This window comes from Gallinula chloropus (assembly GCF_964237585.1).
Source record: "Gallinula chloropus genome assembly, chromosome: 1".
Taxonomy (NCBI): Eukaryota; Metazoa; Chordata; class Aves; order Gruiformes; family Rallidae; genus Gallinula; species Gallinula chloropus.
Window position 1 is genome coordinate 50330185 of NC_140085.1, and position 14479 is coordinate 50344663.

Genomic DNA, 14479 nt, shown 5'->3' on the forward strand with positions numbered 1-14479 from the left:
CAAAAACCGTGTACTGTATTTTTCCTTACTGCAGAGTCTAGGCCAAAGCAGCTGCTTGTGTATATTAATCCCTATGGAGGAAAACGACAAGGGAAGAGGATTTATGAACAGAAAGTTGCTCCACTCTTCAGTCTGGCTTCTATCTCCACTGACGTTGTTGGTGAGTAATGAATTTTATAATTTTTAAGAAATGCAATATGAACTCTTTAAAATATATCTGAGTAGTTTAAATTCTCTGTTACTTACCTTTTCTTACTAGGGAAATTAAGTGAAACTCAGTGGTAGAGAGGGAATTACAGGATAGGTAGACCTTATATCAATTTTCTGCTTACGAAATCAAAGCTTATGCAACTCCTGAGCTATTTGAGCTCTTAATTTACAAGATTCTGTCTTTCTCTTCTTTTTCAGTTCTACTGGTAAAACCAATTGTTCATTTGCATATTTTTTTTAGTGAAAGATTTTTCTGTATTTACCGCAGTTCATGTGGCTCAATTTTTTCTGTGGCATATAATCTTTTGAAACCAATCTTATGGGCAGACTGTTTTATGGTCACGTTGGTAATAGAATCACATTTATTAATAAATTAATAATTACACTTTTGTAGTTGTATATTATATACCATTTTATAATAGTAATTTTCATTGTGTTTATTTCTTCATAGTAACTGAACATGCTAATCATGCTAAGGACAATTTATTTGAAGTTAATATTAATAAATATGATGGGTAAGTATAACATCACTTGCTTTTTTTATTATTTTTATTTTTATTTTGAAGCAGATGTGTTCTGTAATGTGTCTGTTCTTGTCTCTAATATAAAATAGTAGCCTTCATTGCTGATGCATTTGTTGTACCAGCTGAAGGTTCTGGGACATGTTCCTTTCCGCAGATCTGTGTGTAAGAGTATCAAAGGAAAACTAAACTTTTGCAGTAAACTTGTTCAACACAGAATAAATTCAAGTGGAATCTAACAAGGTTTGCATGAGATTTGTGTTCAGAAGATGAATGCAAGATTAGTTCTGCTCATCCAGAAGTTGAGCGTTCTGGGATACCTTGAAAGCTACCCTGAAATGTTTTGTGGCATAAGGGATCTTGACACATGGATGAGTCTAGAATGCTATTGTCATCAGTAGCATTCAGCCTGGGTGTAATGAGCTATTTAGAAATGTTTCAGGTGGTTCTTCTTGCTGTGTAGGACTGTTCAAATAACAGCTATATCATTTGGCTTTATCTGTGTTTGTTCTGTTGTGGAATTACTATTTTAAAAGAAGAGCTAGCTGAATGGTGAAATCGCATTCTATTATTAAATCTGTAGAGGCAGAGAGTATTCATGAATGAGCCAGTTACTCCAGTTTCCAGTTCATGACATGAAACAGGTTTCACGACTGGAAAATAATGAATATGTATGCAGAACTTGTGCAAATAAAACCTCATAACTACAGCATTTAAAATAGTATCTTCTTGTGCTTGTAGACAAGTACATTTAAACGGGCAACTTGCAGAAATAAAACATTTTCTGTCTTTTCACAGTATTAGGGGAGCAGGTCTATGTGCATTGTATAAACTGAGGGCGGGCATGATGTTGACAAATTGTGATAGTGAAACAACATTCGTAAGCTGAAATGTGATTGTGACTCCAATTGCTATAAAATGAGTTGACTTGAAATAAGCAGTTTTGATTATACAGGGATTTTTCTTAATTTTGCTGAAGTGCAAGGAAAGAAAACTGAGATTGTGGAAAAAGTAGTTAGTTAAGATTTTTCCTTTTCATTTAAGTGATTTGAAATAGATAACACCAACAGTGAGATTTTGATATGGAGCAAAATAGGGAGGCAATTGAACCTATGTCCACTTCTAGCAAATTGGTTTTTACAAGTGGCACTAACCAATTGTAGTGGTGTGTGAGGTGGGTTTTGGCAGATTGAAATAGTCTCTTATGGTATAAAGTTGTTTTGTTTGCTTGATTGTTTTTTTTCTTGGGGGGGGGGGGGGTAGCGTGCTTCTCTCTAACATGACTGAGATAAACAGTTGGTCAGAGAACTGTATCTTTTTAGAATCTTGTGATTCTTCTATTCCCAGGCTTGGCCATAATTGCAGTTACCTTGAGAACTGCAACCTGTCTTTCTAAGCCTGATTTTTGTCCATCATGTACAAGTCTGTTTCTGTGGTGAACAGATGTTAGGGAGTTCTTGTATTAAAGCTATTTTTTAAATAAAAGATCCTGTGTATTTTTTTGTTTTGTTTCTTAAATGATAGAACTGCATAAATGCAAGATTTCTTTGGGTTTGGTTGACATCTCACATACTAGAAAAACTTCTTTGGATTCTAATTCTTCTAATTGTTATTCACCTGTCCTCTTAGATTGGTTAAGGACACAGATGGCTTTCGGGGCTGCATGGGTACATTGTTGCGTCATGTTGAGCTACTCACATACCAACACCCCCAGGTCATCCTCCTCAAGGCTGCTCTCATTCCCTTCTTCACTCAGCCTGTATTTGAGCTTGGGATAGCCCCAACCCATGTGCAAGACCTTGCACTTGGCCTTGGTGAACTTCGTGCAGTTCACACACACCTGTCAAGGCTCCTCTGGATGGCATCCCTTACCTCCAATGTGTCAACTATGCCATCCAGCTTAGGGTCATCAGCAAACTTAGGGGTTACATTTCCCATTTTCCAATCAGTGGGAACTTCACTGGACTGCCATGGCTAATCAAACATGATGGATAGTGGTGTAGCCACTTCATCTCCTAGTTCCTTCAGGACCTGTGGATGCATCTCATCAGGTTCCATAGACTTGTGTATCGATCAGGTTCCTTAGGTGTTCTCAAACCTGATCTTCTACAGCAGGCAGTTCCTATTCTTTCAGTCCCTGACTTTACCTTCTGTGACTGGGGTAGTGAGACTAGAGCCCCTGCTGATGAAGGCAATAAATTAATTTGGTACATTATCCTTCTCCATATCCTGGGGAACAAGATCTTCTGTGTTCCTTTTATCACTAACATACCTACAGAAGTTTTTCTTGTTGCCCATGAATCTGCCCCCTGGCCAGATTTCTTTCAGGGCTTTAGCTTTCCTAACCTGAGCCCTGGCTGCTCAGACAGTTTCTCTGTATTTCCTCTAAGCTGCTTGCCCTTGCTTCCATCCTCTGTCGGCTTCCATTTTGTGACTGAGCTTGTCCAGGAGCTCCTTGTTCACCCATGCAGGCCTCCATGTGGTTTTGCCTGACTTCCTTTCTGTTGGGATGCATTGCTCCTGAGCTTGGAGGAGGTGATCCTTGAATACTAACCAGCTTTCTTGGATCCCCCTTCCTTCTGGGGCTTTGTCTCATGGTACTCTACCAAGCAGGTCCTTGAAGAGGCCAAAGTCTGCACTCCTGCAGTCCTTGGCAGTGAGTTTGCTGTGCCCCCTCCTTGCTGCCCTGAGGATCCTGAAGTCCAACATTTCATGGTCTCTGCAGCCAAGGCTGTCCTTGAGCTTCACGTTCCTCATTGGCCCTCCTTGTTGGTGAGAACAAGATCCAGTATGGCACCTCTTCTCATTGGGTCCGCCTGGGTGGAGGCATCATGCACCACTGGGTACAGACTGCCCAGCTGGACCTGCAGTCTTAAGCTCTCACAGGTGCCCTCCATTGTGCCTCGAAGGTCAAGGGCACCCAACCTACTTGACCCATCGTTGAATGGTGCCCTGTTGATGAGTCATGTGTGCTTCAGGTCTCCCACTCAGCCAGTAGCATGCCTTCCCTGAGTGCCCTGCCTTGCCACACCATGGCAGATGCACCACACCCTGTTTCCCTGCTCTGGTCACATTGTTCCTGTTTGCTCATGCTCACTGGGCTGCCTTGTGTTGGTGTGGGGTGAGAGCTGTGGCTCTGGGCAGTGCCCAGACAGTGTCAGTACTTCCCATGAAAGCTGCAGCTCCTGGTGGATCTTCCTGCTCCCCTGATGCTTCCCAGCCTCAGGAAACCCCTGTGCACCAAGGGACATTCCTTCGCTGTAGGCCAGGCCAGCTCTGGAGCAGTTCCCCTTGATGTCTGATTTGCTTCTCCTGAAGTCCTTTAGTATACATAGCTTAGTGTTATCATCTGTTTAAAAAAATCAAATGCTAGTCCATAAGAACAGTAGCCCCAAATGTAGGAATTGCTTTAAGATCATCTCTTCTACAGTAGTTCTTCACTAGGAGCCTTCACATGTTTGACTTGCGCACTGGTCATCTGATGTTGGCAATGAATTCAGTCATGCTGATGCTGTGTGGAACTTACTTATTTGTCAGCATTTAGCTTTGATAAGTATAGGTATTCATATCATTGTCATCTCCGAGCCTGATACAGTATTTATTATAAATAGAACACTAGTGAGACAACACTGACCTTGAACTGAAGTGGAAATTTTTGTCTACTTAACCTCTTTCTTAGAGCCTGCAGAGAATGGTGAGACAGGCTACAGTTAAGAAATAATGTAGTTAATTTATAAGAAGAGAAAATAATTAAAAAAATAAAAACTAAACATCCTTTTCTTCCTTCTATTTTCATGGGTCTTGACTTGGACAGCGTATATTTTTTAAGACTATGCTCCCCATTCATTTAAAACTGACTGTGCTTTTCCAAGCTTTCCTTCTGCTGAAAATATAAGTAAATTTAAGTCAGTGGTACTTAATTAGAAAAAACTAATTTGTCTTATGAAATAAGTGCTTGTTCTGCAATCTCTGTTACTATGTGGAAAAGTACGTATCAGTTTATGCATTGGAACTGATTGCTGTAGGTAACAGTAAACATTCCTAACCAGATATTCTGGGGACTACATGGTTAACTTTGTCATGTGTTCCTTTAGAGTGTATCTGACTGAATTTTCCAGTTAAAGAATTGTTACACTTTTAGAGTTCAGAGTGTGCATTTGATTACCATGCATGAAATATATCCTGCTGTAAAATAGTCTTTTACTTCCTAGTATTTGCTTGGTTGTGGACTCTGCTGAGCTTTAACATATTGAGGATCTGTGTAGCTGCTGCACCAGCTCTGACCTGAATTAAGTTTGCAAAACAAAGTTTTGCTTCTGGTAACACTCAGAACTCTGTGTTTCAGTATGAATGGCTATGTAGATACACTTCTGTCTGTCTGATGGGCTCTCCGCATGTTCAAAAGAGCATGCAAGCATGCACTTCTTCTGGTTTTGATTTTCATACAAAATATATCCCTATTGAATTCATAGTGTAAAATATACATCTGCCTGAAGCTACAAATGTTAACTTACCTTTCCCTTTTTAGTAAAGGTACCCTACGTCCATTATGCTTACATAGAAGGTTGTGTGTACAGTCCTGTTTGGTGTTTTCCTGTATAGTGAATTTCCACTGATACTTGTCTGTCTGCATAAAGCAAGAGGGGATAAAGATTTTGGCTTTTTTTTTTTTTTTTTAGGTTGCATTCCAGCATTGTTTCTAATGTTACAGACATGTCTAGGTGCATTTGCAATTATGTAGCTTGAATTTTTTTTTTCCTGCTTTTTGTTAATTGCTGAGTTGACTGTGGGCTCCTATAGTCTGTAAACATGGGGGAGAATGGGACAGCTGTTTTTAATGTGCCCAGTGCATGCCCTAAGTAGAACACTTGCAGTGTCGTTTATTGACTGTTAGTGTGCATTCTAATTTGTGTTTCCTGGCAGTGTTGTTTGTGTTGGTGGGGACGGCATGTTCAGTGAAGTGATGCATGGTCTCATTGGAAGAATGCAGAAGGACTCTGGCATAGACCAAAATAATCCCAAAGCACCGTTAGCCCAGTGCAATATAAGGATTGGCATAATTCCTGCTGGTAAGAAAGGGTTAACTTTCAGTTTACTTTATTAATTTATTCTTGAAATTTCTTCTTATTCATGATGTCTTGAAATTAGGCCTAAGTGTAAGATAGGAGCAATGATATTCCATAGAGACACCTATATAAAGCTGTTTGTATCCTGGTATAATTATTCATCACATGATCTTATTTGGGAAGGGTACTTTGTAAAGGAAATCAAATCTTAATGTGCAACTTTAGAGTTTAATAATTTTTTTAGGCTTATTTTGTGTTAATATAAAACATTGACAGTAACACCTTTGTCCATCTGAACACATTAATGAGTGAAACTTACTGAACAGAGACCTACCTGATGAATGTTTTTTCCAGTTCCAAATGCTCCACAAATTAAAATTGCAGCAAAAACTTCCCACTGGTCTTGCAAACTCCAAACAGATGCTAAATTCCTTTTTTTTTTCCCCTTTTTTTTTCATCCAGTTATCATCACAGAAAGCATAGGGCAACTACAGCTGAGAAACAGGCCTCAGGCTCCAGACCAAGCTTCAGTTTCTGCCCCTATGTAGAGGTTCTCTACCTTCACAGTTCTCAACGTTAACCATTTTTTTGAGGCAATCCTGACTTCTCTCATTGTGAGGAGTTTGTGAGAACTTGTTCTTGGAATTCAGGTCTTTGGTAATAAACTTAACTTGTTCTTGTTGTTTAAATTGACCATAGGCACTATTTGGCCCATTCTTGCTGTTAAATCTAGTTTCCCAGGTGTTAACCTCACCCTGCCCAGTGGGTACCCAAGATTCCTTCAGGTGTGGCCTTTCAAGATGACACTCTCACCCAGGGCTGGATTCAGTGTTGCAACTCTTTAATAGCATCTGCAATTTTGAGGAGTCTCTGGGAAGTTGTGTCTTTCCCAGCTGTTCTCTTTTCCTTGTCAGATGCTTGAGATTTGAGTTAAAGAAGTGGGATTTGAAATAAATGTTATAAGCTTATAAAGTCTGTGGTTTAGTTCTAGTCAGAAGGAAATTTAGCACAAGTTATAAAAATACACCAAATGAAATAATGTACCCTCAAGTTTTAGATGACTGATTTTATGCTGCTTATATCTTTGTGAAGAATGTATCCAAACCCAAAAGGCCTGAATTGTTGCTTGGAAGAAGCTTAACCCTTTCTGCTTGCAGTACAAATAAGGGTTAGACATCTAAAAGTCGCAATGTGAATATCCCCGTGTGGTTTCTCATTCCTGTTGTTAGCTAGCACATTAAGGGTTCTATATAACAGAATTACTGTATTTAAATATATTCTGATTTTATCTGTTTAAGCTTGGCATTGAAATCAGTTTGTGCAATAAACTTAATAGAATTTGAAGTGCTCTAACCTTCATTTATTTTGGCAAATTTCTTGGACTAAAGATTTTTGCTTATATTGTTGGTTTCAGAAGCTTTTGCCTACTGGTCATGTCAGTGACCATAAGAAGATACAATTAAAAATAAAAACCAAAACCCAAAACAGAACCTCAATATTAAGAGCTATTTTGTGATCCTTAGGAAATAGCATGTTTTAATTGCAAGATTAACCTTGCTTTTTGAGGAGTTTCTTAATGCATTTTTCCAACTGCAACCAAAAAGTATGATCTTCACTGATATTTTTATATTTATAACATGTATAAAGTCACTTTCTTCTCTTATATTTTAGTGGGTTGGTTTGTTGTGTTTTGTCCATGGTAGCTGTTTGCTATGTGGACGTATAGTGCATGCTCTATTCCTTGAACTAACATGAGGTACAGCCTTGTAATCAATGCTATAACTTAAATAATTTTTCATAGTCATTCCCATCCATCAGATTGTTTAGAAAGTTGTATAAAGCAGCTGGTCTTGAAGTTCTAATAATTAAGTTTTGGGAAGTACTGAGGGTAATACATATGATGTTCTTCTTGTCTATCATACAGTGTTTAAAGTGATTTGTAAGTGAAAATATGGGGACTGCTTGTTTACTGAAAGAGTTAAATCATTGAACAAATATTAACCCTTTCTTGATATATATGTAGCCATCACAGAGACCTTAAACTGTGTATGAAATAGCCAAACCCATGTACTGCAGGGTGGCCAGGAAGGCAGCAAAGAGGATATTTTACCAGCGCTCAACAAAACAGTCTCTGTTCATCTCTGCTTGATGTAAAGGAGTTCTGACCATCTGTTGACCCAACAGATCCTTCAGTTCTCATACTAGTGCAAGGACGCTGTCCCAAAATAAATGACATCCTTAAAAAACCTTTAAAATTAATAACAAAGCTAAACTGACAGTCCTGAAATACTGTTAAGTCAAACAGAATAATGAAATTTAAATCACGCATCTAGAAACACTTCAAGCATGATGCTCTTTTCGGTTCTTTAAAATCAACATATTACTTAAAATCCTCAGAACTCAATAATGGATATTGAAAACAAACTTTACCCAGAATTTAGATTAAGTGCTAAAGCTCTGTGTACCTCCTGATACATGGAGACAGTTCACTCAGTAAGGGCAGAGCCTGGGGTAAGGTGACACTGAATCAGTGTTTCTTGCCTTTCTCTCATTTAGTTCCTAATGCCTAGCTATGTTAACATAAACATGGCAGGTGGTGGTTTGTGGCTGTCATTAAATGTTGTCTGTATTCAAACTAACACTCAATTCAGCTGACTTAATCTTTGCTCAGAAACTGTCAATTTAATTGTACAAAGGTTTGAAACTACAAATGAAAGAGGTTTAATGCTAAAACGCTCTCATCTATATGACCAATTAGAGTAATTAACTTTGTTTCATTGGCAGAATCTCATTCTGCAGGCTCTTTTTTTTCTTTTTCTTGTAAGTCTCAGTTTTGATTTTCTGGAGCAAGGCCTGCTGGCCCCCTTGTGTGACTGTTTCCAGACAGCCTCATTCCTTAATGTGTCTTCTGGTTAAAAAAATATCACTTATGCTTTATGGTGCATTATTATGAAATAACTTACATTTTTATTGGCCCGAATAAAGACTTTTACTCAAATGGCAAGTTTAACTTCTGAGTTTCTTAATAGAAATTGCAGTCATTCTTCAAACCTGCCAGTGTGAGCTGGCTGATGTGTAAACAAACTGGCTGTTGAGAGTACTCAGAGGTTGTAGCCACGCGACGCAGCTTTACACGGCAGCGTAGTAACTGCAAGTCACAACTACAAAAACTTCTGTGTAGTTATTACTTCCTCCAGAGAACTTAGAGCAGAAAATTGTTTCTGCTCTGGCATGTGGCACTGAGGTTTCATCCACATGTTTTAGCATTAAAATTATGGCCTCTGGAGAAAGCCAAAGTAATTTGTTGTTCTTACTAAACCTGGCATAGAACAGGAGAACAAAGCTGTCAACTACTGTTGGAGGACTCTTTAGTAAAAGAGACTAGATTAGATTAAATACGCTTGTGATCTCAGCAGGTGAAAAAAAAAAAATCCTACTTCACTCTGTACTGTGGCATAAAATTAATACATTCATTCTTCCAAAAACCAGGTCTGCCAGCTTGTCCTGGGATAGGGGAAAAGTCTTCCAAGCTCTAGGGAAGATTGAGAGAAGTGATAGATACAAAGTGTTAATTGCTACAGTGATTTAGATTTCTAGTGTATCTGGATCCTTCTCACTTTTGTTGTGGTCAAGGTATGCACTCTGTAATGCCTAGGGTGGGAGCATGCAGTGTGGTTCTAATCAGCATGTTGATATGTAGCTGTAGAAGTTAAGAATGCTAAATACAACACAGTCTTCTTTGTGTGAGGGTAGTACTGAAAAATGGTGGAGGATTCATTTGCAAACCTAAAAACCAAATGCATGTAAAATCATGAAGCATGACTGGACTGTTACACTGCTGTCATCTAGGCTGTAAAATTTCTCTTTGAAAACGTGCTAAAGAATAGCATAAAAAGCTGTTTAATTCTTTTTTCAAGTGACTCCAAGTGATGTGTCCATGGCCTTCTCTGTTGCAACGTTTGTAATATTTAATGATCTTTGCAGTTTAGTTAGCATCTCATTTCAAGGTTCAGTATGTCCAGTTTTAAATTTGAATTTTTTTGTTCCTCCTTCAGCCTTTTAAATCCATTATATTTCTGGAAATTAGAATCTTGCAGCTAACTAGTGCATTTAATATGGTGGTGCTGCTATAAAGACAACTAAGTCAAGATTACTTTCCCCATGAAGTTAATGTCATCTCTTGCATTGTATTAATCTATTTTTGTTGTACTGTGGTCCCAAACTTCTGCTGAAGTAACTACAAAAAAATGCCAGACCAAAGTCCTTGTGCACTATTCCTTTTTAAGCTAGTCTGTCATCCTGCAGCTGTTAAACTTGATTTCTTGGTTTCTGGAGGCAGAAAGGAAGGTGTATAAAACATTGAGTAGGAACACTGCTTTATGGGCAGGCCCTTCATCGCCCCCAGTAACAGCAGTGCCTCTGCTTTTGAATGTGTCAGATCCATGCCATTTGAAAATCACTCCCAGAAAAGTCACCATCTAGATTTTTTTTAAAATACTAAATGATGCTTGACCAAGAGTATGTAGTTAGTCTGCCTTTGGCATGACTTGCCTGATATTTCATTTGTGAGGTGACTGCATGGGTTGTGACATCACAAAACTACTCCAAATATACGGGACCCCCACTGAAGAAGTCATTCTACCTGTTTGCCATACTAATTTGTCTGAGGATTCTGTGAGTGCTGTGGGAGCAGCTGCCTCTGCTAAGGGAGCAACACTTACGAGCACTAAGAGTATTTCTACTTCTTTATTAAATTCACTCTGTTCTATAGGATCAACATCTAGTTGACTGTTCCTTCTGTAATCTGCTTAGTTTGGTACTTCAGGTTCTTTGGAATTAATTTTGTTTTCCACAAAAAAGAAAGACTTATAGCCCACAGCACGTATGTGTTTTGGTTTAAGGAAACTTAATTGTGAGTTAGTAGTCTCGTAATTTTTCAGACTAATGCTAGCACTTTGGGGTGTTGTGGCTGGGGTTTTTGTGTTTGGTTTTGTGGGTTTTTTTGGTGGGATGGTTTGGGGGTTTTTTTGTTTGTTTGTTTCTGGGGTATTTTCTCCCACAGAATCATGCCACACGAACAACCAGTAAATCATCTGGTTTGACTTGTGGCTTTGGTGGTTCTGTGATGAAATTAACAGTGGTAATTGGTGTTGGTGTCATTTTAAGTAACTTGCTACTTAGGGTGAGTTTCAGTTTGAAATTGATACTCAAATTTTCATGCTTACATTTAGGTGTCTACAGGTGAGATGAGCATCTAAATTCATGTTACAGCCAGGTGGCATCTGGTCAGTTCTGTCAGTTAGAGCCTGTAGATCTTGTGTTGCATCTGCCTGTCTTGTGAAGATGTCTTGTTTCCTAAGGCCCTTCACATGAGCCCTGTCTGTGAGCACCTTGACTTAAGGTCAAACTGCCAGGAGCATTCCTGACAAGCTCTCCTTGACCAGAATGGAAGCTTTGACACCATCTACAGTATTACGTGTACACATGTAGCTACTTCTAGGTGTCTTAAACTGAAACTTAACCATTCCCTTGCATGCCAATTTTCTCCTCTAGCACAACAATGCAAATATTAGTTTCCACACTGAAGATCTTTCTTTTTTAATTAGTTAAGGCTCAGTTAAACAGTCCAACTACCTTGTTAAAATTTGCATGTAGTTCTGTGCAGCCCGTAAAAACCTCTTTTATTTTCCTTCACTCAGGCCATTACTGTTAAAAATCCCCAAAGACAGACTGGCAGAGGATATATATATTTTTTTTTCTGTTGGTCTAACCAGAACAAACAACATCCACCAGCTACTATTAGTCATGTCACACTCTACAAAAGCTACTTGCCCAAATTGAGTGCTCTGACAATAATAATCTATTAATCAAGGGATATTAGTCAAGTTATATCTATGTTCTAATTATGCTTCCTATATCAGATTTTTACTGATGAAATAAGCCAGATTTTGGGGGGGTTTGCATGTGCATCTACTCGGAGTGCTGTTTCAATAGTAGTAGAACCATTTAATGGTGTAGAATTCCTCTTTGTGGAATATAATCTTTAGTTATCATGAACATTTTTGTTCCCTTTAATCTAGTACCATTAGGGTCATGCTTTGTGTGATGGTATGACCAGTTATATTCTCTTGGAATGTATGTAGGGAACAGTATTGATTTTGTTGCTCCATACTATTGGCTCTAAGAGGAAAAACAGTATTTCACTGTTTTTATTTAGTAATCCACTGGCATATCTGAGAAAGAGGAATGATTTGACAGTCAGTAAACACTGTTGGTGTCTTCCCCAGACTCCCATTCCCATTTTAGAATTCCAGAATTAATTTCAGACTTCAGATCTAATTTTAGTCCTCCCTTGCTAGTTTACAAATAGAAATGAAAATAAGTTCTATAAATTTGCCCAGCAGATAAATCAGCTTTTAATTGACTAAAGAAGAGTATAGGGAGATAAGCCCCTGGTGTTAAAATATAGCTTGCATGAATCTCTTCTTCTCCCAAGACTACTTGGAAGCTCTGTTTACACCAAGACAAATGTGACTCAGGTAATTCCAGCAGCAGAATGCAAACAGATCTTGAAGAAATGAGAAAGGCTGGATGAAACATTAGGCTGTACATTCAGCAGTGTAGGTTCAGGTCAGATTTTGTAGTGGGGGTTTTTTTGTTTCTTTTCTGCTTAACTGAAATTCATGAGTGTTGGAGGCAAAATGAAACTGAAAAGAAGTGGCAGTAAAGCGTAGCTTCAGTATCTAAATTCCACTTACTGTGTTCAGCTGTAGGCCTCCAAGTGTGGTATGGCAACACCATCTGTGTACCTTGTCTGTTATGATAACAGGCAGCCCAGAGTTGTGGAGTGTCCTTCTCTGAAGACAGCCTGAAAAAAACCTATCCTGGAAAAACCCACCTAGACACAATCCTGTGCAGCCTGCTCTAGGTGATCCTGCTTCAGCAGGACTTTGTTAATCTTCAGAGGTCCCTGCTGCTCCTGCTGTTCTGTGAATCTGTGATACTGAGAGAAATGGGAGTCCCATTCCCTGTGCAAGTGTATACACTTGCAATGGCACACTTGTACCATCTTGAACCTCAACCATGTAAAGAGACATCTCTTTAGTTTCACTGTTTCTTTTGTTCTGCAGTTCTGTTATATTTCTATTCTCTTTAATTGGCTCCAGGAGCTGCTTCTCGTTCCCTGTTGGCAGCCTTTTGCATAGTGTTTACATGAGAGAAGCTTCTCCCGTGCCGTACACTGGTGGGGGAAGCGGTGTCCCATTTCCTAAGAAGTGAATTGGAGGGGAAAAGATTTTCTTTGCTCCTTTTGATAACTGTATGTGCCCTGACTATTTTCAAAGTGAGAAAGAACCAAAAGTGGATTTTAAGAACTGATTGCTCATTCCTCCATTTTTAGTTTTCTATTTCAATTTGATTAGGCCTCAGAAATGAATTCCTCTGTATCTGAGCTGCTCTACATCTAGTGTATCAGTAGCAAATCTGAGAACATGTATGTGGACAAAGTAAGTTTTTGTTTTCAGATATCTAGTCTTGGCTTTAAAGGAATTCAATTTCAGGGAATGGATGGGAGAAATTACAAGATAAATTTGGAATTAGATGCTGTAACAAAAATACTTTCGTATATCTGGCCCTGAATTTCAAGTCCCTACTGCAGAGTAGGATCCAGAACCCTTTATAAGGCTCTAATAGGGGGGGTTTTTTGGGGACTGGAGAGAATTGCCTGTCTCCAAACAGTGCCTAAAATACTGGGTGGACATATGCTGAGTAAGGAGTGGTCTGAAGGTAGTTAGTAACAAAGGTGGAACCTAAAGCTTCTCAGCTTTCTTGTAGGTATTTTGCTCAAGACTGCAAAGGCACATCTCTATTCACTTTGCTCCCCTACTTATAAACTAACTCATGAAAGCAAGTATTTACTAGTTTTCAAATAATAAAACTAGGCAGAAGCTTCTGGTTGAAGATGCAGCTGGAGAAAGATGTTGACAGTTTAGAGTTTAGATCACTCCCCCAGAAAACAGAAGATGGGTCAACTTCTTTTCATTAGATTTCAATGACTAAAAAACATTAAGCAAAGGAGAATCTGGCATATGCCTGCCTTCCCCTCCATCCTTAATTGATGTAAAAGCTGTAATGTAATAATGAAATTTTTCGTATGAATTATTTCCATTCACTAACTGCTATATGTTTATTGCTTATATAGTGAAAATCTTTGTACTGAGATAATTCTACTGATTGGGGTTAAAGAAATGTTGTTACCATTTAAAACCTAATATTTGCATTTACTTTATTCTATAAAATAGAAAGGGAGAGGCCAGAGGACTAAAATGCTTTTATTTAGAGGATCATGCCAATAATACTTGCTTTAAAAATATATGAACTAATCTCTAGGGTTTTATTTTCCCAGGATCAACAGATTGCATATGCTACTCAACCGTTGGCATTTCAGATCCAGTAACATCAGCTCTTCATATTATTGTCGGTGAGTGGTCACAGTTTGCTTTTTTGTTATTAAAATTATTGAAATAGCCAAAAATAGTAATCCCATTTATTTATTTCTATATGTTTATGAAATATAATTTTAACATAATGACTGATTTGAAATACGAGGGGGTTTTCTAAGTTTTAAGTCTCTGATTTTGAACTATAGAAGGTTAAAAATTAATTGCTCTTTCTACTCTTAAT

The 14479-nt window shown here is 38.4% G+C and overlaps 1 protein-coding gene across 1 annotated transcript in view; it reads left to right on the forward strand.

The window, feature by feature from the left end:
• Positions 1–14479, forward strand: part of CERK (ceramide kinase) — a gene marked incomplete at both ends in the record, with an annotated part of 40763 nt that overhangs the window by 13849 nt on the left and 12435 nt on the right. Inside the window, 4 exons of the mRNA XM_084265124.1 lie at positions 35–160; positions 662–725; positions 5655–5800; positions 14202–14276. Coding sequence (XP_084121250.1) covers positions 35–160; positions 662–725; positions 5655–5800; positions 14202–14276 — 411 coding nt within the window. The remainder of the gene's footprint in view (positions 1–34; positions 161–661; positions 726–5654; positions 5801–14201; positions 14277–14479) is intronic.